We start from the raw sequence: 23,964 nt of genomic DNA, 5'->3' as shown, positions 1-23,964 counted from the left end.
CTACAATAGCTGTCTTTTTTCTCTGTCTCTCTCACAAGGCAACCCAGGGTAGAATCCAGGCTTCACGCATCCCACAGACCTGCCAGATCCTAGTGTGTATGCATGTGCACACGCCTGCGCGTATGTGTGTGCGTGCCACCCTCCCCTCCTCCTTCCTGCCGGCATCATCCCTCGCTCTCCATCAGGGATGGTGAGGGAGTGTTTATGGTAAGTGTGAGGAATCAAATCTCTCTTGCTTTAAAATTTATCCTCTAACATGCAGTAGCTCCCTTCCGTTCCTCCTTTTTTCATGTTATTCACTCCTGGTGATCTGGCGTCTGTATTGCTGAGGATCCAGCTGTCTGCGCAGACCGCAAGCGACTCTGTTCTAAAGGGATTCAAGCATCTTCTGAATGGAATTCAGGGCATGACAACATGCATCCCTTGTCGTTTCAGAGTATGTGCTGCAAATCACACGGAATGATGGAGGACCAACAGCTCCCTGGATAAACCCTGCAGACTAAAACAACATCCCAACTCAAATCATGCACTTAAGGTGAGTCTGAATCTGTATGCATTGAATTCCTTTCTAGCATCAAGTGTGCATTACCATATAACGATCCCGTAATCGGCCTGCTGGGATGTTTGTCAGAACTGTCAATGTGAGCCGGTGCAAAAGGGGAGATGCTGATCAAATGATGCTTGTAGCAGCTACAGCCTCGCTTGCGCAGGTTGGAATAACATACACAGGCTGGCGTCTGCCCACTGGGACATTTTGGGACATTTGAAATGTTCTCTGAGGGCCATCTGCGATGCAAAGAGGCTCGTTCTGCTTGACGTTTATTTTCTTCAAAAGCCTGGCAGAAAAACAGCACAGGTTGCATACGTTGTATTTATGATGCAAGCAAAGGATGACGAAATGTGCATCTTTTTTGAGCGTGTAGTCGGCAGCCTAAAGGAATGAACTCGTTGACTTCAGATGAGAGGGGTTTAGAGAGTGTTTTAGAGGAAGTTTTGGCATAAGCAGCAAAATATGAATGCACATAGACACAGATTTATGTTTTAAGCATTGGCTGTGATGCAAATAATTGAAAGAAGGATGGATATTGCCTAGATGTCGCTTTCAAAATGAGTTTGTCTACAAACAGGTTGCACTTATAATAACATGAGAAATGTGTATGTTTTAGCCTCTACAGTTTGTTGCTTTATATAACTGGAGAGGATGCAAATGATGGTAGCGTTTTTGTTTTTTTTTTTAAATAGACTAATTAATGATAATGATTATGCATGCTTTATATACTTGTGCACAAGATCACAATAACCTGTATATATGTTAAATATCTAATAATAATTGAGATGCATTGTTATTTTAGTATCATTGATATACTGCAATATTTTTGTAAATATTTGAATTAGATTTTTTTTTATATTTTCTGTTTTCACGTGTTTCATGCGTTTAGTTAACTAACCCTGTTAGGATTTAAGAGCAGCTAGACTTTTTTTTTTTGTTTTTTTTTTTTCTCGAGCAAAAGTCTGCTGAGTCACTGTAATTCACTCAGATTAGAGACTCCAAGTAATCTCACATCCAGAATTTTAAAGAAACAGTTCACTCAAAAAATGAAAGAACTGTTATGGGATCTATTGAACCCGTTTAAGTCTTGAATTATCATTAGACAATAGCTGATCTGTATCCAGGAAACAGCTTGTAATATTTACTTAGCTTTGATAAAGCAATAAGAATTTAGTAAGAGTTCCAGTTTAGGCGGAACCTCAGAGCTGTCATTATAGCTGCTGAATGTATGAAAAGTGCCGTTATCTTACCCAATGATCCACATAATGTCTTCAGTTCAACTGGGCGAAGCTGAAGGGTGTCTTTCATCACTTCTAAAATGAGATTATGTTAAAGAATGAAGTTAGAGATGCCTACTTCAGTACAGGCTTGCTGTCAGTCTATCATACTTTGATAAGTACTACACAGTTTACACAATTTTTACACAGAAAATATGTTTTAAAAATGTAATTGTTCAATTAAAAGGCTATAAGTACATTTTGAAACTAGTTATTGGATTATTTCATTTAGACGTTAAGGCCCGGTTTCATAGACAGGGTTTAGCCTAAACCAGGATTAGGCCATAGTTCAGTTAGGACATTTAAGTAAACATGCCTTAGAAAAAAACATTACTGGTGTGCATCTTAAGACAAAACAAAGGCACTGATGTTTTAAGATCAGTCAGTGCAAGTTTCTTTCAGTTGAAACAGCTCAGATTTACATTTTAGTCTAGGACTAGATTTAAGCCTTGTCTGTGAAACCGGGGGAAAAATTGCCAAATATTAGCTGAGTAATCAATATTGCAATTATGTCGTTTATAACTAGTTCTAATGCTTAATTTAAACACAATGTGATACTTGTTCTGGATGCTTATCTATTAAACTGTATTGTTTTTAGTAAGGTAAGATATAGTACAATTTTTAATATTTTAGTAAGCTATAGTGCTTCTCGTAAAACAACTGATAATTGTCTGTTTTTAAAATATAAAAGCTGTCAAAAGTGATAAATATTTAATCTGACGCGCTGCTATATTTAGAATGGAGCCACAAAGTACAAAAGTATCCAAGGATTTGATGGAGACACTTGCAAAGTGCTTCTCTGATGATTACATGCTCAATAAAAATGTGATAAACTTGAGTGCTTTCAAAGCAAATACATTCAGTATGTATACTTGCTCTTTTGCAATTATAAAAGTTGTTTAAATTTACAGATGTTGTTCCTTTAATCTAGAGAGGTTAGAGGTGTTTTCTGTCCTGTTTTGTCCTTTTCTGATTATCTGTACTCTACAAGCCAGTTGGCATGTTGCTAGATTCCTCTTATCTCTAGTCTGCTGAAGTGATCAGTCAAACATACAGCTGGAAAGATGTCTCTGTGGGGATTGGATGTGGATTTAGGATTTGTAATAGTGGTAACCTTCCAGTTTCTCTTTCTAGAATCAAAAAACAGCAAGTGATTTTTATTTATTTCATAGCTCAGTAGACTACATCAACTTTGTCTCAGATGTTTCTCCATGGAGGAAATAAAAACCAAGGCTACCTCAACTGTTGACATACCAGAGAGTAAGATAGGAGCTTAGATCAACTGATTAGAATGAATTTTGATTTCAAACTTTTGTATCTTGGCAAATTTGAGCATGTTAAGGTCTCTTTCCAAACTATAAAGATGTGAGGTTACTGGGGAACAAAGAGAAGACTTTGGCTCCATTTGCTCTTCACTTAATCTCATTTCTGTCAATTTCTGTGATTTGAATTCATTTATTGATTAAACTGGACTCAGGTAGTCTCAGAAAACAATGCTTTATTACAAAAGGAGTAAGACTCTCACATTCTTCTTTGCTAATAAAGTGTTAAACACTTAAAAAAGGACAATCAATTCCAATTAGTACATTTATCTGATGTTTATACAAGAGATAAAAATCAATATTATAATGAGGGACTTCTATCATTAACCGATGATTATTTAAATGAAGAATTAATCAGTGCTGGCCAACAGAGATTAGCATTTGTGAGACGTCACAGCAAAGAAACTTAGAAACTTATCTCTTCTAGTTAAGATGAATCTTGTGTTTGTGAAAACACTTTTGACAGGTCAGGATATGAAAGATAAAGGTGATGCCTGTTAAAAGCACAAAATTACACTTTAGTTTGACTTGTTGCCTGTGACTTAATCAATAAATGACACTAATACCATTTTCTCTGTTGTGAAGTCAACATGTACCCATTTTACTTCAGTATTCTTACGCTTTTAACCATCTAAAAGTGATTGTGAAAAATGGGTGCTGAACACCAAAATGAAGCTAGTGTGGTACTAAAAGATGACAAAATACATTTTAACAGAATTAAAAAATAAGTGCTTTATTATAGGACAGTATACAAAATGCAGTATGTCCCATCCATCATTCCTGTATTAATTGGAAATGTCAACATTAAATAAAATTGCATTAACTAATGAGCTTTTTATTTGTATTTGAAGCTGATTTTCTTTGTCAAACTGTAATTTTTCCTGCATCTCAGTGAGCTTTTTAAATCCTTGTTTCCTTGTGAACTGCAGGTGGGTGGAAAGATGTAGCTGAGGAGCAAACGGAAACCAATCTTGACCGTTCACGAACTCAGGTCATCCCTGAAAGGGGCGTGGCCTGTGGAGTACCGCCCAACATGTCCAGGAAACCCCCCAGTGGGCGGGGCAAAGGGGAGCGGCCTGACGCCATGGCAGCACTGCAGGCAGCCAATGAGGAGCTGAGGGCCAAACTCACCGAAATCCAAATTGAACTGCAGCAGGAGAAAACCAAGGTTTGAGTCTAGAGCTACTTGCTGTTTACACGACTCCATTTCAGATGTATTATTTTGTTTCTGTATTATGTAGTTTGATTCAGTCTGGAAATGGCTTCTCAGCTGCAGTATTGCTTTTAATGTTGACCTCATTTCCTTCTGTTTATTTGAAAGATTTCTTCTCTCTGGAGTTCAGTCTCTTTGTTGTCACATCTTCTGCTTATGTCACTGCGATTGCCTTTTAATTTTTGTTCTCTGTGGATGGAAGGATCAGAGCCAATGTTTCACAGGGCCTAGGACAAAATATTTGTTTTGTTATTTGTAGTACTTGCTGTATCAATCTGTAATTGACATAAACTAGAAACAATAAACAAAGAAATTTGGACATGTTGGAAAATTAATATTTAGCAAGAATATATTCAATTTGATCAAATGTCACAAAGACGTTATACATTGTTATAAAAATCCCAAAAATAAAAATTTCATGGTTTCCACAAAAATATTAAGCATCACAACTGATAATAATTCAAGTTTCTTATACAGTAAATCAGTATATTAGAATGATTTCTGAAGGATCATGTGACACTGAAGACTGGATTAACGATGAGGAAAATACAGCTTTGCATTACAGGAATAAAATACATGTTAAAATATATTTAACTAGAAAACAGTTCTTTTAAATTGTAATAATATTTCAAAATATTACTGTTACTATATTTATAGTCAAATAAATGCAGCCTTGGTAAGCATAGAGACTTATTTCAAAAACATTAAAAAAAAAAAAAAAATCACATTCATGATGTGCAATAAAAAATAATAAAAAAAAAAACATCCATTTGATTTAAAACCAGCCCTAAATAAATAGTTTACTCAAAAATGAAAACCCATTCATTATTTATTATATAATTATTAATTATCATTATTTGTTCTCTTTACTCACCATCTTTTTATTTATTTATTTATTGGAGCAATAATACATTTTATTTTTTAATAATTTTAATTAGTCAATAATGATATAATTTTGGGCTGAATAATATACCTTTAAACAAAAATGTAAGTGTGATTAACAAGCAGCCTGATTCCACGTAAGAAGCACTTGAGAAATTCAGTCCCTCAAATGCAGTAGCACCAATGTCATGAACCTCTTATGTTTTATGGATTGGGCTTATTTTGTTCTAGTGGCTGCATGTGTGCTATTAGCTGCCTTATGGCTTCATTAGCACTGGGAAACAGTGTTAAATGAGGGTGAAACAAACTATAGGCATTCTGTCTAAGCAGGTTCAATGTCAGGCTTGTGACTGACAGCAGGTCAGGGGGAAATGATCTATTACATCTGTGTCTTGTTGATCTCAAAGAGAGAGAAGATGGTCTTTAAGACTGTGTGTGTGTGTGTGTGCATGTTTATGTGGTTTATGAGGACACATATTTGTATATTGACATGGGTATGACAGAGGTATTACAATATGAAGGTGGTTTATGAGGACACTGCCTATGTCCTCGTAATTCAAAAGGCTTAAAAAACATACTAAATGGTGTTTTTTTGAAAATCTAAAAATGCACAAAGTCTCCTGTGAGGGCTAAGTTTAGGTGTAGGGTTGGTGTAGGGCAATAGCACACACAGTTTGTTCAGTATAAAAACCATTACGCCTATGGAGAGTCCCCATAAACCACAAAAACCAACATGTGTGTGTGTGTGTGTGTACATACTGCAGTGTCTCTCAGGATCGATACACACATCTCACGGTGAAAATAAATGACTGCGAGTTTCTGCCAGAAAGGCCACCAGAAAGTACTGAGGCCCACCAACGAACATTCATGCTCCGAAAGGATTCTCTTCTGTACATTTAAATATCACACAGGATATTAATGTACCAACTCTTCTGCTTGACCCTTTCATCATCTGAAACGTTTAAAGCAGTCATAAGGGACATCATTATTACTCTAATTAATCATCATAATGTAGGCCACAGTTATACTAATGCTACCATTAAGAAAATGTCGGACTGATTTTAATAAGTGCTATCAGACAATGTATAGCGGATAGAATAATGAGGTTCAATTATCTCACAGTGGTTACTCTTTCACAGTGTGTGTGTGTGTGTGTGCGTGCATGTTTTGTGCACAGACAGAGATCCTTTTTATCTGATTCTCCTTGCTGATTCAGTACGATCTTTGATTTAAAAACAAAGTGTAAATGATCTGGAATAATGCATTTTCTCCCTGTGCACATCCTTCAGCTGTGTGAGTGTTTTATTTTAATATTCTGACCCTTGTACTGCAGAACTGGGAAAACACTCTAACAGGCCAATTACTGCCGGTGCTGAAAGCCAAACCGCTATACCTTGTTTTCTGTAAAATTGCTTTTCTGATTGCATGAACACGAAATGCAATGTTCAGGAACGATTCGGGCATTGTGGAAAAAGAGAGAGGGAATTCATTCTTTAGAATTTGTTATAAAAAAAATAGTTTTTTTTTTTTTTAGATCTGTGGGGAAATAAATTCAGAGACCGGCTAGTTTTTGTTAAATAGCCAAAAGTGAATCTTGATATCTGGCCTGCGTGTGAATGAGTGATGTCTCTGAGAATCATGTTGGACTAACAGAGAGCCTGGAGAGAATGGCACAGGGTTATAACTGTAAAGAAACAATAGTTCAGCCATAAATAAAAACGGTCATTATTTACTCACCCTTGTGTTGTACCAAACAAACACTTTGTTTCCACAGAACACAAAATGAGACTGTTTCCATGCTTGTTTCCATGGTATTGAAATGAATAAGGACTCAAGTCTTTAAGAATGAAAGTTCAAGAGAGGTGTGTGATTTGTGAGCAAATCATATTTTGAGTGAGATATTTTCAGTGAATCATGATTCACAAAACCTCATATGATTGATTCATTGATGAATCCGATTGATCCGCTTGTCAAGTTCAACTCAGTGAATCATCATCTCACTGGAGGGAAGATTTTCAGTGACTAACGCTTTAAATTATACATTTTTTTTTTCACACTAAGCCTCAAAACTTGGAATATAGAGCAAAATTAGTCATTTAGACTAATTTTATAGTGCTTTTGTGTCTTTTTATGAAGCTTTAAAGCTTAAGTCACCATTCATTATTATTGGTTAGGACCAATTGGACCAATCTTCAAAAGTCATTTATGTTTGAAATGGCATGCTGATGACTCAAACTAATGATTGATTTTTCATTAACTATATACCTATTGTTATTTTGGTATCATTTATATAAAATTATTGTTTTTAACTCATATTCTAAATTTCAATTCAGCCTTATTTCAGTGAACAAAAATGTCAACAATAATAACCCTGCGTATCCCTTAAAATATTTAATATCAGATGCAATTAAAACTGCACTTACACTGCCCTCCAAAAGTTTGGAAACGCCCTAGAAAAGTGGTGTTTTGGACAATATTGGCATGAATTATTTTTAATTTGTGATAATTTTGCACCGATAAGGGACAACACAAACTACGAAAACATATTTTATTACATAAACAGTTTATACATAGAAAAAACTTCATCAAAATATCCACCATGTTAATTGCTGGTCTTCAATGATAATGTCAAGTTACTTTAATGTATTTGCACAAAAAAATGATAAGGATTTATGCTGATATTGTCCAAAACCACACTTTGCCAGGGTGTTTCCAAACTTTTGGAGGGCAGTGTTTATATATATATTATATAAAGTTAGAGTTGGCATGTGAGGCTAGTTCTCAGGCCGTCAGCATGTACACACATGAAAACGAAGATCTGGTCTTGGTGAATGCAGTGACAGCACAACACTGTGTGAGAAGTTTCAGATCAGACCGCTGCTAGCAGCGTGCATCAATGCAGCTATTGTGATGGGCTTCCTTAGACTGACAGTAAGAGGGGACATAGGAGCTGTCTCTACTGTTGTTAGGCCTGAATGAACAATACTCTTCATGTATGATGGAAGAGACGGTGCTGGTGTCTCAAATGGCATGTCTCCATCTGTAAGTATTCACTACTGCTTGGTGGAGTCGAGCAGAAAGGAGAGGTTTGGTGGTGGGTTTGAGGCATGGATTGCTATTATGAATGAGAAATATACTTTACTTGATCCTGTACATTTCTTGTGAAATGCACCATATTTGCTAAATGAAATCCAATACTTGTTTCTTGCTAAGTTTGGGATGCTGATTCCAAAAATGTCTGTTTTGCTGTAGCACTTCATACTTTTCACAAAATATGATGTGCATTTTGTAGCATTGTTGCTTTCAGCAAATGCAAGGTGAAGTCTTGTCTTTTTTTCCTTAATCACCAGAAAAACTGAGACTAAGACATGATTTCTGTCTTCCTCTGAGTCGGTTTAATAGCATTTCCTAATTTCTCTGCCGATTCTCACATGTATGGATGATTATGAAGACATGATTTTATGCCTAATCCTGATTTCAAGGTTAGAATTATTAACAAAATATAAGAAAAAAATACAAACATGACCCAGATGTTTTCTGCTGCATCTGTGAGTGTTTTACTAAACTGACAAAAATTACAGATTTTGTGAAAAAAAACTTGTGCTTTCGTAAAGGTGTGTGTGTATTGTTTTGAGATTTTTGAACTCAGGGCCATCATCAAATTAGTTAATAGTTGTTTATATATATTTTTATTTTTTCAAGTGTTCATGAGTCAAAGTTCATGGCTGTTTCCTGACCATTTGAAGATATGCAAATGAAGTCTGTTCTGATTGGTTAACCTTCACATATTGTTCACAGTGTAGGATACATTTTTACTGAATATGTGCTGATATGTAAATGTAGTTGGTCATAAGTAATTTTTGCAGCTTTATAAATGTTTTTTTATGTACAAGGGAGGGAATTTTGTGTTATAGAGTATTACATGTTTTGAGAAAATTGAATTTTTGGCCACTTTTTCCTTTTAAAGATTTTTTTTTCTAGTTTCAGTCCTATTTCCTGACCCCTGTCTCAGTCTCCCTCAGAGCAAAATGTCAAGATCATGTCTGTCAGGGAAGGAAGACTGAGTTTCAGAGGTTTTTTGATGTTTTTCTATGCCATTGTTTTTTTGTTTCCTTCAAGTATCAAAGACTGGCATAAAAGAGTTTTCCAACCTAGTGCAACCCTGTCTCCACTGCACGGCCATTTGTGGATCCTCCACATGTTTGTTTTTTTGTTTTATTTATTTATCTTTTATCTTTTGGAACTTTATCTTGCTGTGATAGAGAGACCGCATTAATGTGCAAATAGTTTTGGTAATGCACTGAAAAATTGTTCTCTATTCACAGCATTAGTGGGTATAATGTTGATTACCACAGAACATAATTTCAGTGGGTTTAAAAGAAGAAACATGAAGCTTGACGTGTGTGTGTGTGTGTGTGTGTGTGTGTGTGTTTGTCTGTCTAGTGCAAAGAAAAGTGAGGCTTGTAATATCCATCTGGTCAAAAAATTATATAAAAAAAAAAAAAAAAAAAGTATACCTCATTTTTTCTACCAGTAGGTTATTAGGATAACAATAAATGTATTGATTTTAGTCAATATTTTAAACACATTATTGAAAATTTGTGTTGCAACCTTTGCTTTACTCATGAAATAAAATACAATTATATGAAATGTTAAAAAATAAATAAATAATAATTTAAAAAGGTACCTTTTATTTTTATGGTGTTAATAAGTACTTACCATAAAAAGTCATTCAAATTTTTGAATACACACTGTGTAAGTCAGAAAACGACTACATTTTGAAAATGATTCTAAATTATTTTCTGCCGTTATCGACATTATGCCACAAATACTGTCAATAGCGCTCTGAACTGATACTGAACCCTGAACATTAATTTAAGGTCACGGCTGGCTGGTTCTTCACCAGAGGCTAATGGGATCTCGCAGCCTCCAGCACTGCTGACTCTCACTGGACTCAAACCTCGTCTCCACATGCTTTCTTACGCTGCATTAAAATGCAAACTCCCTGTACACCCAAAATTACTTCTCTTTGCTGTTTTAATCCTTTTAAAACAGGCGAAAATGTGTCCAGTGACCGTCTGACCCAGTTCTGGTCCGCGGTGGTGTGGTGTCAGCCATAAAATTACACCCCAGGGTCACTGCCTCCATCTGGCTGCCAGCGAGCACAGATAGATTTATAAAAGGCAGCAGAGTAGAGACATTTACATTGCTCTCAACATTAAAGACATTCCTTCAGACTCCAACCTAGTTTTATTTAGTGGTGTTTGCTAAGGCAAGCATGTCTATTATTGTTGCTTATTGGGTTAGGAGAGTATTCAACATAAGTATTCAACTTCTCCACTGCTTGTACTACAGATATACCTAAAATCATGTGGCTTGTGGAGTGCTCAGATTTACTATTCTAAAAAACTCTATCCTATTCTATTTAATATTGAAATATTGTTTCCTCCAGTGTTGTCCTTGTTTTGTGTCTGAATTTTAAGATGGCATGTTACTAGCGTTGTTTATTGCTAGCCTGTGGCATCATGTGTCACATTGTATCAGAACCGAGAGGATGTGTCCTGATGTGATGCCCTTGTAGGGTCATGTCCTGACACAATAACTCTCCTATTTTTAGGTCATACTCAATATATTCTGCACTGCGCTGAATTATAGAACAATGCCCACAGCTGTAGTGCAGCATTGCGTTGCATAAACAATGACTTAATGTTCATTATACATTATACCACATTTAATTAATTGTATTTAATTTATATTCCATTTTAGTTTTTTTGGAATACAACATATAAAATATTCCTTCAACTTTATACACACACACACACACATACACACTGCCCTCCAAAAGTTTGGAAATGCCCTAGAAAAGTGGGGGTTTGGACATTATTGGCATGAATCCTTTTTAATTTGTGATAATTTTGCACTGATAAGGGACAACACAAACTACAAAAACATATTTTATTGCATAAACAGTTTTGTACCTAGAAAAAACCTCAAATTTTCGATTCATCAAAATATCCAGCATTAGCAGCTATTACAGCTCTGCATAATCTGGGCATCCGAGCTGTCAGTTTATTCAAACATTGACTTTGAATTGGCAATCAGTTGTTGAAGCTACAGTATTAAGGTGTGCTGACCCAAAAATCGTTTAAAAACCTGGGCCAGCCAGTAACCAGGCATCACAGCTGGCAAAGGGGCATGTCTCACTTTGACATGTATATATTGCCATTATTATGTTTTATTGCTGGTCTTCAATGATAATATCAAGTTACTTTAATGTACTTGCACCAGAAAATGATACGTGGGAAAGTCTCAAAGTGATCCCATCTATTTTAGTAAAGTTTACATCTGTTTCCTCAGGTCAGTAAGCTGGAGAGGGAGAAGTCTCAGGAGGTCCGTCACGAGCAGCACAAGTCCACGGTGGTGGTGACTGAGTTAAAAGCCAAACTGCACGAGGAGAAACTTCGGGAGCTCCACAGCGTTCGGGAAACACTCCTACGTCAGCACGAGTCCGAACTGGTGCGGGTCATTAAGATCAAAGACGGAGAGATCCAGAGGCTCCAGGCCCTCGTCAATGCCCTCAGAGATGGATCCACCGATAAGGTACCGTTTGCATGGAAATAAAATGAAGTATATGTACGGAGGTTATCATTTATTTACAGTTCCTCAAATAGCTGTAGTGTCCCATTAATACTAAATGACCACAATACTACAAAAATAAAAACATAATTCTGGAAAAATTCAATAAAATAATTAATACAAAAATAAAATACATTATTCATATAATATTTATTATAGTTATAGTTATATTATAAATTATTATACTATTATAATTAATAATAATAAATACAAATAAATTGTTATTATGTGTTATGGCTTTAAGATGTCATCTGTTTATTTTTTATAACATCAGTAAATACTTTTTTAATATTACATTTGTCCATTATACTGGAATTATAGAATTACCCATACCGTGTTTTTAAAGATGTCTTTTTGAAATATTTTCATCATCATTATTAACATTATTGTTAGTGTGTGTTATGTGGCTGAATTTTAAGATGGCATCTCTGTTTATTTTAATAATAATAAATAGTGAAGTTATTCATATGTGACCCTGGAGCACAAAACCAGTCTTAAGTCGCTGGGGTATATTTGTAACAATAGCCAAAAATACATTGTATGGGTCAAAATTATTGATTTTTCTTTTATGCCAAAAATCATTAGGATATTAAGTAAAGATTATGTTCCATGAAGATATTTAGTAAATTTCTTACCATAAATATATCAAAACTGATTAGTAATATAAATTTTGTAAATAAACTTTAAAGGCAATTTTCTCAAAAATTGACACTTAAGACTGGTTTTGTGGTCCAGGGTCACAAATGGGTCCATTAGCAGTAAACCAAATATTAAAGAATTGTTAAACCAAAACATTCAATATGTTTTTCCAATATCAACATGAAGTGAACTATGTTAATATTGGAAAAACATACCGATTTTGAATATAATTCTCATATGTTATCTATGCCGTCACAGGTGAAGTCTGCACTGATGGCGGAGGTGCGAGAGGAGTGCCGGAGGACTTTCGAAGGGGAGCGCATGCGACTGCAGCAGGAGATATCCGAGCTGAAGGTGGTGAAGCGGCAGATAGAGGAGGCGTTAAGCATGGCCGTTCAAGCCGACAAGAACAAAGCCGCCGAGATCCGCAGCGTCTACCATCTCCACCAGGAGGAAATCAACCGCATCAAGAGAGAGTGTGAAAGAGAGATCCGCAGACTGGTGCGTAATACGTTTTAACACATGCACTATTAATCAATCAATTCATCTGTCAGTAAATGACTCAGTCGGTCTAAATACATACCCTTATATATATGTGCTTGGGTGGCAGCTGGTAATTAAAGAACACTTATCCCAGGTTTCAGGACTGTCTGTGCAATTAATGTGCTGAATGAAAATCTTTTGTTAACTGGCAGAGCTTCACACGGTTTACATGGGAAAACCAAATGGGTGTTGCCATGATGGAAACAGGAAACTGCAAACATTCCTATTGGTCAGTCATAATTTGATGAAAGGAATTATTAATTTGCATTTATTTAGCAAAAATACACATAATGATTACAACATAATTCTGTAAGACTTCAAATTGCTGTGCAAGTTCCATTCAAATCAGTTGATTGAAGCCCCGCCCCTTGCTTGTTAAGCTCCGCCCGTTTTGACTATTTTTTTCTTATTTAGACAAGCTTTATAAACCACCTCAACTACTGAGTTTAATGCAATGCTTGATTTTCAGTCAGAAGTGTTTATAAAGTGTTTGGATATTATTCTTGCGTGGGCTGGAATGAATTATGACACATTTTATAGACATTTTTTCTTTAAATAAATAAATTACGCAGTAAAGTGGTTTAAAAACAGCAGACACTGCAAATCGGTATCAAGGAAACCATTATTTACCTTGGAGCAAATGTGGGTGTTTTTACTGTTGTTGAAACGGAGTATAATTCCCTGCCATGCACTGTGTATTATTTTAAAAAGATTTAGTTAAAGGTTTAAACAAGTGTACAAAAATGTCTGTGTACAAATGCTCCAGTACTGTATCTTTGGATAATTTCTGTGAATGATCTGAAAACACAAGATTTACAATACATAGGCATATTTTAGAAAGTGTAAAACTTGTCTGATATGAAGGGTGGCAACAGTTGCTAAGGTAGCATTGGCCAGTAATGTTTTCTAAGCGGGGCTTAAAGTAAAGATTTTCCCTCCACACCCCCATTAAAGCTTCAAGGTTTTATATCAAGTTCAAGTTGAGCTTTATTGTCTTTCTGCTACATGTGTGGACATATAGTGGAACGAAATGTCGTGTCTCGCAGGACCACGGTGCTACATACTAGTTAAACATAAGATAAACATACAACAATGCAAGTATAAGAAAAAAAAAAAAAATACAATAGAGCATCTGACTATAGACAAAAATAGACCATCTGACTATACATATACTATAACTACTATACCTAGGGGGAAGTCGTGGCCTAATGGTTAGAGAGTCGGACTAGTAATCGAAAGGTTGCGAGTTCGAGCCCCCGGCCGGCAGGGATTGTAGGTGGGGGGAGGGAATGTCCAGCGCTCTCTCCACCCTCAATACCACGACTGAGGTGCCCTTGAGCAAGGCACCGAACCCCCAATTGCTCCCCGGGCGCTGCAGCATGGCTGCCCACTGCTCCGGGTGTGTGTTCACGGTGTGTGTGTGTGTGTGTGTGGATTTGTTCACTACTCACTGCTGTGTGTGTGCACTTGGATGGGTTAAACGCAGAGCACCAATTTCGAGTATGGGTCACCATACTTGACAATACGTCACGACTTTACTTTGACTTTACTTTACTTTAGTTGCCTAGACATACGCAAACTGAGACTGTACAAGAACTTTGCATATATACTGTACATGAAATTGTGCAAAAAAAAAAAAAAAAATTGTATATATATTTCATACATTAAATGTGAATCCGTTGGTTCACATTTTATATTTAGTTGTATGTGTGTATCTCAAAATGGCAGTGTGTGTCCTTGTGTACTACACTTTAAAGTGAAGCTGCTTTCTTCCCTTCAAAGCCTCTCTTGTTCTGGGCTTTTTGCCATCTGTTTTTTCCTGGAGTATGAAAATATCTCAGCAGTCAGTGGCCGCTGGTATCGATTGCTCTCGTGTGGCTGAGCGATCTACTCTACATTGCTTCAGGACCTACTAAATGTGAGAAATATTGTGCAAAACAGCATTGAGTCAGGACTCTGGATGATATGTGTAGTAGAAATGACCCAAGTGATGGAGAAAGATGCAGGATGTTTCACTATTTTCTGAGAAGTATGGATATTTAGGAGCTGTGTATATGGTAGATATATTTATAGGTTTACGTTTTTACATGACAGAGCAACAAAACATTGAGTAATGCTTGTTTGTACGTCTTTTGTTATGAATTATATTTTTTTATAAAAATAAGTACCATTCAAGTCATTAGAAAATTGTTCAATTCAATTAAATTGAACAAAATTGTGCCAATTTTTTTTTTTAATTTAATTGAGATGTATTATGTATAGATATATTAGGGGTCCACCGAAATGTGTTTTTCAGGGCCACTGCCGATATCAATTATCATTATTCTATTGAACCGATAACTGATATTTTGAACCGATATATATGTCTGGTGTGAAAAAGAAAATTAATGTCAAAATTAAGAATAACAAGCCTCTGTCAAAAACTTTCTTTAAATGCTTTCAAAATATCTCAAATTTTCTTTGGAAATGTCAGAAACCGATAATCTGTCGACCCCTAATATAAGAAATATTATAAATATAATATAATATAAATAAATAAATAATATATATTTATTTTATAGCAATATGTAATTATATAAAATTGTATTAATAAATATATACTGTGTATGCGTGCATGTATGTATGTGTATATATATATATATATATATATATATGTGTGTGTGTGTATATATGTATATATACATACATACGTGTGTGTGTATGTGTATATATGTGTGTGTGTGTGTGTGTGTGTGTATATATGTATATATACACGCGCACATTTATGTTCAATTTTATATTACATTGCTATATATAACATATATATATATATATATATATATATATATATATATATAACTGCTTTTATATAATATATAGCAGTACTGTAATATACAATCAAATCTTTATATATATATATAGCATTTGCTCATTATTTCAAGATTATACGATTACTCATGCCGTGATATAAGATTTTGGTAGTACTTCTCACCCCCATAAACATTTGTCCACTTGTCTGTCCCTAATCTTTTCCCATTCTATTAACTCATTGTAGAGCTATTGAATAAATTTGGATTATTTATTGTATTGCAGGGCAGGCTGAGGATGTTAATCGCATAATCACATTTAGAGAGCAGAGTGGCAGGGCATGCCAAGGTGAACACGGCTTGTGTGTGTGTGTGTGTGTGTGTGTGTGTGTGTGTGTGTGTGTGTGCGCATATTTGCTGACACAAGTCCAAAATGGTCCTTTATGGACGAGACAGACCACCCAACCATAACAACAAAGCCAGCCCATCATTAGAGATTCTTGCTGAGGCAAGCACTGTTTGTGTTACCAGATGCCTCAAATCGTGCTGGAAAGGTCTGATGTTAGTTTTCTAAGCGATCAGACTTATGACTTTCATCTGGTAGAATAAAAAAAAAATCAACTTGCCAGCAACCACCTAGTATAACTCAATAACAACCCAGCATCCGCCTAGCAATGCCCTAGCAACCTCATAGCAACAAATATGGATAGATGAGGGGAAGCAAAAGACACATGATGGCAGTAAGCTGAAATAATGAGACTGAAGAAAGAAAGAATGAAATGGCAGAATGATGAATCACACAAGGTGTTTCCTGATTGGTCAGCTGCAGTGATGACATCAGCACCACTTGGAAGGATCCCAAGCTGGCTGTAGAAATGATCTGATGGGATGGAGAGACACTGTGCCTGTGTGATTTTAAATGAAAGAGACGTTCAGATCTCGATTAAATTAAATAATGCTATTTATTCTGGTCTGGGTTGAAGTGAAACATCAATCAATGTCATTTTCTCGTATTGTGTGAACGTGGAAGGCCTTGGTGTAAGTGCATTTATATGCTTTGTTTTTACACAGTCTGAGAGCGATGTGAGGAACACATTGAATACCGAAACTGTTGAGAGGGCATCTGATGCAATCCACAGGGGAATGCAGGACATCGAGTAGTGGAATGTTGTTTTAAATACTGCTGAGTCTCCAGAAAATGCCTTATTTACATGAGCAGGACTCTTTATTCGTTACACAGATGCAAATGTGAAATAACCTACTCTTACAAGTTTATTTCCTAAAGAAAACTACCTAAACGGGGTGGGTATGTATGTATGTATTTTAATAAATTACACTTTTTGAAAGATTTTGTTTTTCATTTATTTTTATGTTTATTTTTATTATTTATTTATTTTATCCATATGTATTTTTTATAAAAAAAAATAATTTATATTTTTTTACCTTTATTATTTATTTACTTATACTCATAACATACACACTGTAAATAAATTCCACATATTTCAATTTGAGATCATTACTTCAGTTGCTGAATTAGAATTTTTAAGTATAATCAACTTGGTTGTGCAAGTCATTTAAACTGACTTAAAAAAATCAAGTTGAAAAAAAATCAACTTATAAAAAGTTGAAGTTGAAATTGCTCAACATATTTTGATGAGTTAAAGTAATGTGAAAAACATAAGCTGCCATGACTTACTGATCATATCACTTTTACAGTAAACAGCCACCTAACCATAACACTCTATCAAGCTCATAGCAGCATGTTTAAAACATTATGAATATGGCATAACTGTCAACCACCCACGGTACATAGCAACATGGCAGTCTATTTTTACATAGGCAAACATGTGTCATGTTTTTCAACATAGATTTAGATTGTTTATGAGTTTAATAAAGTGTGTAAAATCTGTGCCACTAGCAGAATCAGATGGAATGGCAGAACTAATAATGCATGTTAATTTGTAATACTAAGTATAACATTGCACATCACCTTTAATAAGTCATGGCAATATTTGTTTTAGTGCCTGGAAAACTTTGGGTGAGATTCTCTTTTATAGTTCAAATGCGTCAATCCTCTGCATGCAGACAGACTGTAAGTTTATTAAGCATGTGTGAGTGTGAATGGGTCGTGTTAAAGGCTGGGTAAATAATGTTGAGTCCGTGGATAAGGGGCGTAACAGGATTAGTTTCAGAAAAGGAGACGCGGTCTGACACATGAAAGAGAGACTCCGTTGTCTGAGGCGTTGCGATGTCAATTAGAGACGGGCTCAGACGCTCACGAGGGAAGGTGGATTACAGCTGTCCTGCCTTTTCTGAGGAGATAACTGTGCCTCGGCCGTTTGAGGGAGTTCGGATCAGCCTGGTGTATTGTTCGAAAAGGCTTTTCATCAGTAAATATTCTCAGAAAAAAAGTGAGCTGCTTCGAGTTTTTATGTTAACAATAATACACAATACACATTAACACTACTCCAGAAGTGATCCCATCAACAAAAGTGAATTAAAATGACATTATTCTCTAATATACAAACATATATGATGGTGCATGCTCCACAATTATTAGTGTTGTTTATATATATATATATATATATACATATACACATGGTTTAGTCTAATGAGGATTCATTATGGGCAGGGCTTCTTGGATCAGTGCTGAAAGAACAAAGTGACTGACAAAATGCAGTGTAAAAATTCAAATGGTTATGAAATAATTATTTGAGTTATAATTATTTATGTGAGAAGAAAGAGACTGCAGAGTGATATGAAACTAGCACAGCTCAAGGGAAAAAACGGAAATGTTTGCTGTTTAGCAGTCATTACACAAAAATATCTGCAGAATGCTGCAGTTAACCAATCAGAATCAAGTACAGTAAGCATGATGTGTAATAATTAAAAGTATATTCATGCTGGTTGGCTTCACATTCAAAGCACGATCCTACGATAACGCCATTTGATGAAGGAAAATTGAAAAATTAGGACATTTCCACAGAACAGCAGGGCTTGCTGTGTTCAAATCCATGTTAAGCAGCGCACCGGCAGGAGTTTGCTGCTGGTGTCCATCCCTCACGGGTCTGGAGCCCTGCGGTCTGGCCCGGAGCCCGGATACTGAATGTCCACGACTGATATTTTTTTATTAAATTAATTCATCATGCACATGAATCACCAAGGCAACAGTGAGGCGTGTGTAATGGCATTTCATCATAATCAACATATTCATGCAGCTCATGGAAACAGTGTTTAAATGCTAATGTGTTGTGTAATGTGCATTTATGCTGAATAAGTGTCCTTCTTTAGCCGCAGAGATGCCGTATAAGAGAACAGGATCTAATTTTCTCACTGAGCCATGTAGCGCTTTATATAACACCGATAAACATAGACGCACCCTGAGATTTCTTGTGAGATGCTCTGATCACTGTAGTAACGCCTACAGTGGGCGTGTCAATGTGAGTCACCTGACAGAGAGAATGAGTCATTTAACACCAGAAAGATAAAAACAGAGATGTTCTTTCATTCATTTGAAGTGAGATTTGAAGTGAGGGGTTTGGAATGTGTACCGGGGCTAGTTGTCACAATGTTATCTTTTCTGTCTTTGCTGTTTCATTGATTGTTTTGTTTCATTATTGTTTCACTGTTTAAATTTAGGTGAAAATACAGTATTTTTTTTTTTTTTAGTACCAAGGCCGATTTTTTTTTTTTTTTTTTTTTTAAATACAGTAAAAATAATATTGTTAGGGATAGCCTAACACAACTGTTTTCTATTTAACCCACAATTTTGGATTGTGATAAACTCACATCTCACAATCCAAACATCTCACATTTAAATTTTAAATGTATAAATGTATTTATTTCTATTTTATATTGTTGCAATTTCTAGCAATAATAGTATTATGTAGTTAGGTATTTTATTATATTTTTAGTTATTTTCTTTCATTTTTATTTTTATTTTATTTAAGTCGAGGTCTTCACTGGGGAAATGTCCCCGGGGCTCATCCAGGTATCCGGCCTCCGCCGACGATCAGGGCCACAGACATCATCTCCCGGCACCGATCCACCATCTGATCCGGACACGGACTGAGAAACAGAATAGAAACAGACAAATATTAGTGTAGATGCCATTCTTCTTACGATGTAACGAGTACATCGTGTGTTATGAGGAGCGTTCCCGGTTCCGGTTGATCTAATTAATGCAGCCTAACAATCCTTTAACGGATTTGAATAATAGAAGTGTAGTAGTGTGTTGTGTGTAATCCAGGTTAAATAAATGTGTCTTTAATCTAGATTTAAACTGACAGAACAGCGTTAGGTAGATTGTTCCAGAGTTTGGGTGCTAAATAGGAAAAGGATCTGCCGCCCGCAGTCGATTTTGATATTCTAGGTATTATCAAACGGCCAGAGTTTTGAGAAAGCAGTGGACGTGGAGGATTATAATGTGATAAGAGCTCGCTCAGGTACTGAGGAGCTAAGCAGGGCTTTATAAGTAGTTAACAAGATTTTAAAATGTATACAATGTTTGATAGGGAGCCAGTGCAGTGTTGACAGAACCGGGCTAATATGGTCATACTTCCTGGTTCTAGTAAGAACTTTAGCTGCTGCATTTTGGACCAGCTGTAGTTGGTTGATCAAGCGTGCAGAACAACCACCCATTAAAGCATTACAATAGTCTAACCTTGAGGTCATAAACGCATGAATTAGCATTTCTGCATTTGACATTGAGAGCATAGGTCGCAATTTAGATATGTTTTTGAGATGGAAAAACGCAGTTTTACAGATGCTAGAAACATGGCTTTCAAATGAAAGATTGCTATCAAACAGCACACCTAGGTTCCTAACTGATGAAGAAGAAGTGACAGAGCAGCCGTCAAGTGTTAGATGGTGTTCTAGGTTATTATATGTGGGGTTTTTAGGTCCGATAATTAACACCTCTGTTTTTTCAGAATTTAGCAGTAAGAAGTTACTCGTCATCCAGTTTTTTATATCGACCATGCATTCCGTTAGTTTCTCAGTTTGGTGTGTTTCACCGGGCCGCAAAGAAATATAGAGCTTAGTATCATCAGCATAACAGTGAAAGCTAACACCTTGTCTCCTGATAATATCTCCCAAGGGTAACATGTAAAGCATGAAAAGTAATGGCCCTAGTACTGAGCCTTGAGGTACTCTGTACTGCACTTGTGATCGATATGATACCTCTTCATTCACTGCTATGAAATTATGGTGATCAGATAAGTATGATTTGAACCATGCTAAGGCACTTCCACTAATGCCAACAAAGTGTTCTAGTCTATTTAAAAGAATGTTGTGGTCGATAGTGTCGAACGCAGCGCTAAGATCCAGTAGCACTAATAAAGAGATACAACCACGATCACATGATAGAAGCAGGTCATTTGTAACTCTAATGAGAGGAGTCTCAGTACTATGATACGGTCTAAATCCTGACTGGAATTCCTCACAGATACCATTTTTCTCTAAGAAGGAATATAATTTTTATTTTTGACAGAAAAGGGAGGCTTAATTACAGCCAATTTGAAGGTTTTGGGGACATATCCTAATGACAATGATGAATTAATAATAACCAAAAGAGGATCTATGACTTCTGGAAGCAGCTCTTTTAGTAGTTTAGATGGAATAGGGTCTAACATACATGTTGTTGGTTTAGATGATTTAACAAGTTTATGCAATTCTTCCTCTCCTATAGTAGAGAATGAGTGGAATTGTTCCTCAGAGGATCTATAGTGCACTGTAGGAATATACTATAGTGCATCTGATGCGATACTGTAGCTTACGGCTGCATGATTACAATTTTATCTCTGATAGTATCAATCTTGTAAGTAAAGTAGTTCATAAATTCATTACTGCTGTGCTCTTGGGGAATGCCAACACCTGTTGATGCTTTATTTTTCGTTAATTTAGTGACTATTGAATAAATACCGGGGGTTATATTTGTTTTCTTCTAGAAGAGACGAAAAGTAATCAAATCTAACAGTTTTTAATACTTTTCTGTAGGATAGGGTACTTTCCCGCCAAGCTATACGAAATACCTCTAGTTTTGTTTTGATTTATCACTAGCACGTGTTTCTCTAGATAATGTTATACACAGCACCATAACTTCAAACGAGTTATACTTAAAGCCTGCCCTCTGAGAAATACTGAGAATATTGCTATAAATTGTAGCAACACCTCCCCCTTTACCTTTCGGACGTGCCTCATTTTTATAGCAGTAATCTTGGGGGGTAGACTCATTTAAAGCAATACATTCATCTGGTTTTAGCCATGTTTCTGTCAGACAGAGCAAATCTAGGTTATGATCATTGATCAAATCATTTACAAAAAGTGCTTTTGTAGAAAGGGACCTGATATTCAGTAAGCCAAGTTTTATCAATTGTTTCTCTGTATTGTAAACATTTTTTATTTGTTGAACATCAATTAGATTGTTACTCTTAATTTGGTTTGGACGTTTTGTGTATTTTCTAGTTCGCGGAACAGACACAGTCTCTGTAGTGTGATATCTAGGTGAAGGAGTCTCTATGTGTTGAGAATTAACTGACTTCTGTGACGTGAGGCGGCTAGCAAATGGTCGGTTTAGCCAGTCTGTCTGCTTCCTGACCTGGGCCCCAGTTAGTCAAGTACAAACTCTAAGACTATGTGCCATATTTCCAGAGAGAAGAGCGGCACCACCCCAGGAGGGATGAACACAATCTCTTTTCAACAGGTCAGGTCTGCCCCAAAAACTTGTCCAATTGTCTATAAAACCTATTCTATTCTGCGGGCACCACTTAGACATCCAGCCATTGAGTGACAGCAGTCTGCTATGAATCTCATCACCCCGGTAAGCAGGGAGGGGGCCAGAACATATTACAGTGTCTAGAGCACTTTCATCAGGTTTGTCACCTGTTTGATGTTCTGATCGGAACTGAAGAGCGGTGTTTTGACCCGCGACTAGGCCGCCTTACAGTCACCCAGTTGCCCTGCTGCACGGGCTCTACCAGAACCGAACAATGTACATGACTCGCTGAGCTAGTCGCATCCAAAGTCGTATCGACAGCCCTCACATTCTTACTGTCCTCAGTTAAAGTTTGGATGCGTGTCTCTAGTTCTAAAATCTTCTCTGTCAGCCTAACTATATCCCTGCATTTATCGCATGTGAATCCCTCGTCGCCGACAGAGAGAGATAAACTATGCATGTGACATGAAGTGCAAATAACAAGAGAAGGATAAGCCATTACTCACCTTGATAGAGGAATGATTTACTTACCACTGTTGTTTGATGAACTCGTGAGTTCAAATGGAGCGAGAAAAAAGAAAATAATGACGCGAGTGGAAACGCGAATGACACCTAACGGCTAACGAATGCTAATACATGGCACATGCATTGCACTTCGCGAAAGCAAAGCTACACGGAGCTACAATCGCAAACCTCTCAGCAAAGCTCTCAGCAGAACGGCAGACAGAAGCAAAGATATTCAACTAATTACCATTTCCATGCAGGGTTTAGAAACTGAGATGTATAAATCGTATGCGGTGTTTGAATCAGTGCATAATTGGAGTGTAATGCTTCTTTTGAACTGCTGTTCAAGGTCTGTGTGAACTATTTCTGGACTGTACATGAGGCCATTTTTCCAGTTAGGTGATTTATTAGAGCTGTGATTTGTGAAAGGTCAGTCTAAAGATTTTCCATTTGCATGTTCAAACGTGAAAGGAATTGTCTAATAGGAAAGTCTAATAGTTCGTTCACAGAGAATTGAATACTGCTGCAAACCTCCATATAATGCAGCACAAGAGGTACAGTAGCTATAAATGGATGTGTGTATTTGAGAGGGAGAACATCAAGGCAGAGAAATCAAGCAGCACAGTTCATTTCTTTGAGTGGTGCTTTTGTTTGCCGCTGTTTAGTTGCTGTGATGTGAATGTGAGGAGTTTATGAAATGGATTTATACGGTCTTTCTCTTACTTATAGACTAGTATGATGGGATGGCTTTGTTCCTATAGACATGCCGCGTGCTCTGAGTGTCAGAACACATCCAATAGCACAGAAATGTCTGATTCTCTACAGACAGTGTGGGTGTGCAGCACTTTTGCAAGAATTTGTTGCATTTTGACCCCAATACTTTATACCATTTACGCG

General features: G+C 36.4%; 1 protein-coding gene across 7 annotated transcripts in view; it reads left to right on the top strand.

The window, feature by feature from the left end:
- The first annotated feature begins 74 nt into the window (after positions 1 to 74).
- The window catches only part of LOC306852424 (janus kinase and microtubule-interacting protein 3-like), a 38,886-nt gene continuing 14,996 nt past the window's right edge, over positions 75 to 23,964 (top strand). For all 7 annotated transcript variants that reach the window (XM_079389221.1, XM_079389217.1, XM_079389216.1 and 4 more), the window contains exons 1-5: positions 75 to 207; positions 436 to 535; positions 4,079 to 4,317; positions 11,602 to 11,844; positions 12,778 to 13,020. In XM_079389221.1, the coding sequence (XP_079245347.1) occupies positions 4,183 to 4,317; positions 11,602 to 11,844; positions 12,778 to 13,020 (621 nt within the window). In that variant the 5' untranslated portion in view covers positions 75 to 207; positions 436 to 535; positions 4,079 to 4,182. The remainder of the gene's footprint in view (positions 208 to 435; positions 536 to 4,078; positions 4,318 to 11,601; positions 11,845 to 12,777; positions 13,021 to 23,964) is intronic.

Source organism: Barbus barbus, assembly GCF_936440315.1.
Source record: "Barbus barbus genome assembly, chromosome: 32".
Taxonomy (NCBI): Eukaryota; Metazoa; Chordata; class Actinopteri; order Cypriniformes; family Cyprinidae; genus Barbus; species Barbus barbus.
Note: the sequence above shows the minus strand (reverse complement) of the source record. Positions and strands in the feature narration are given on the sequence as shown.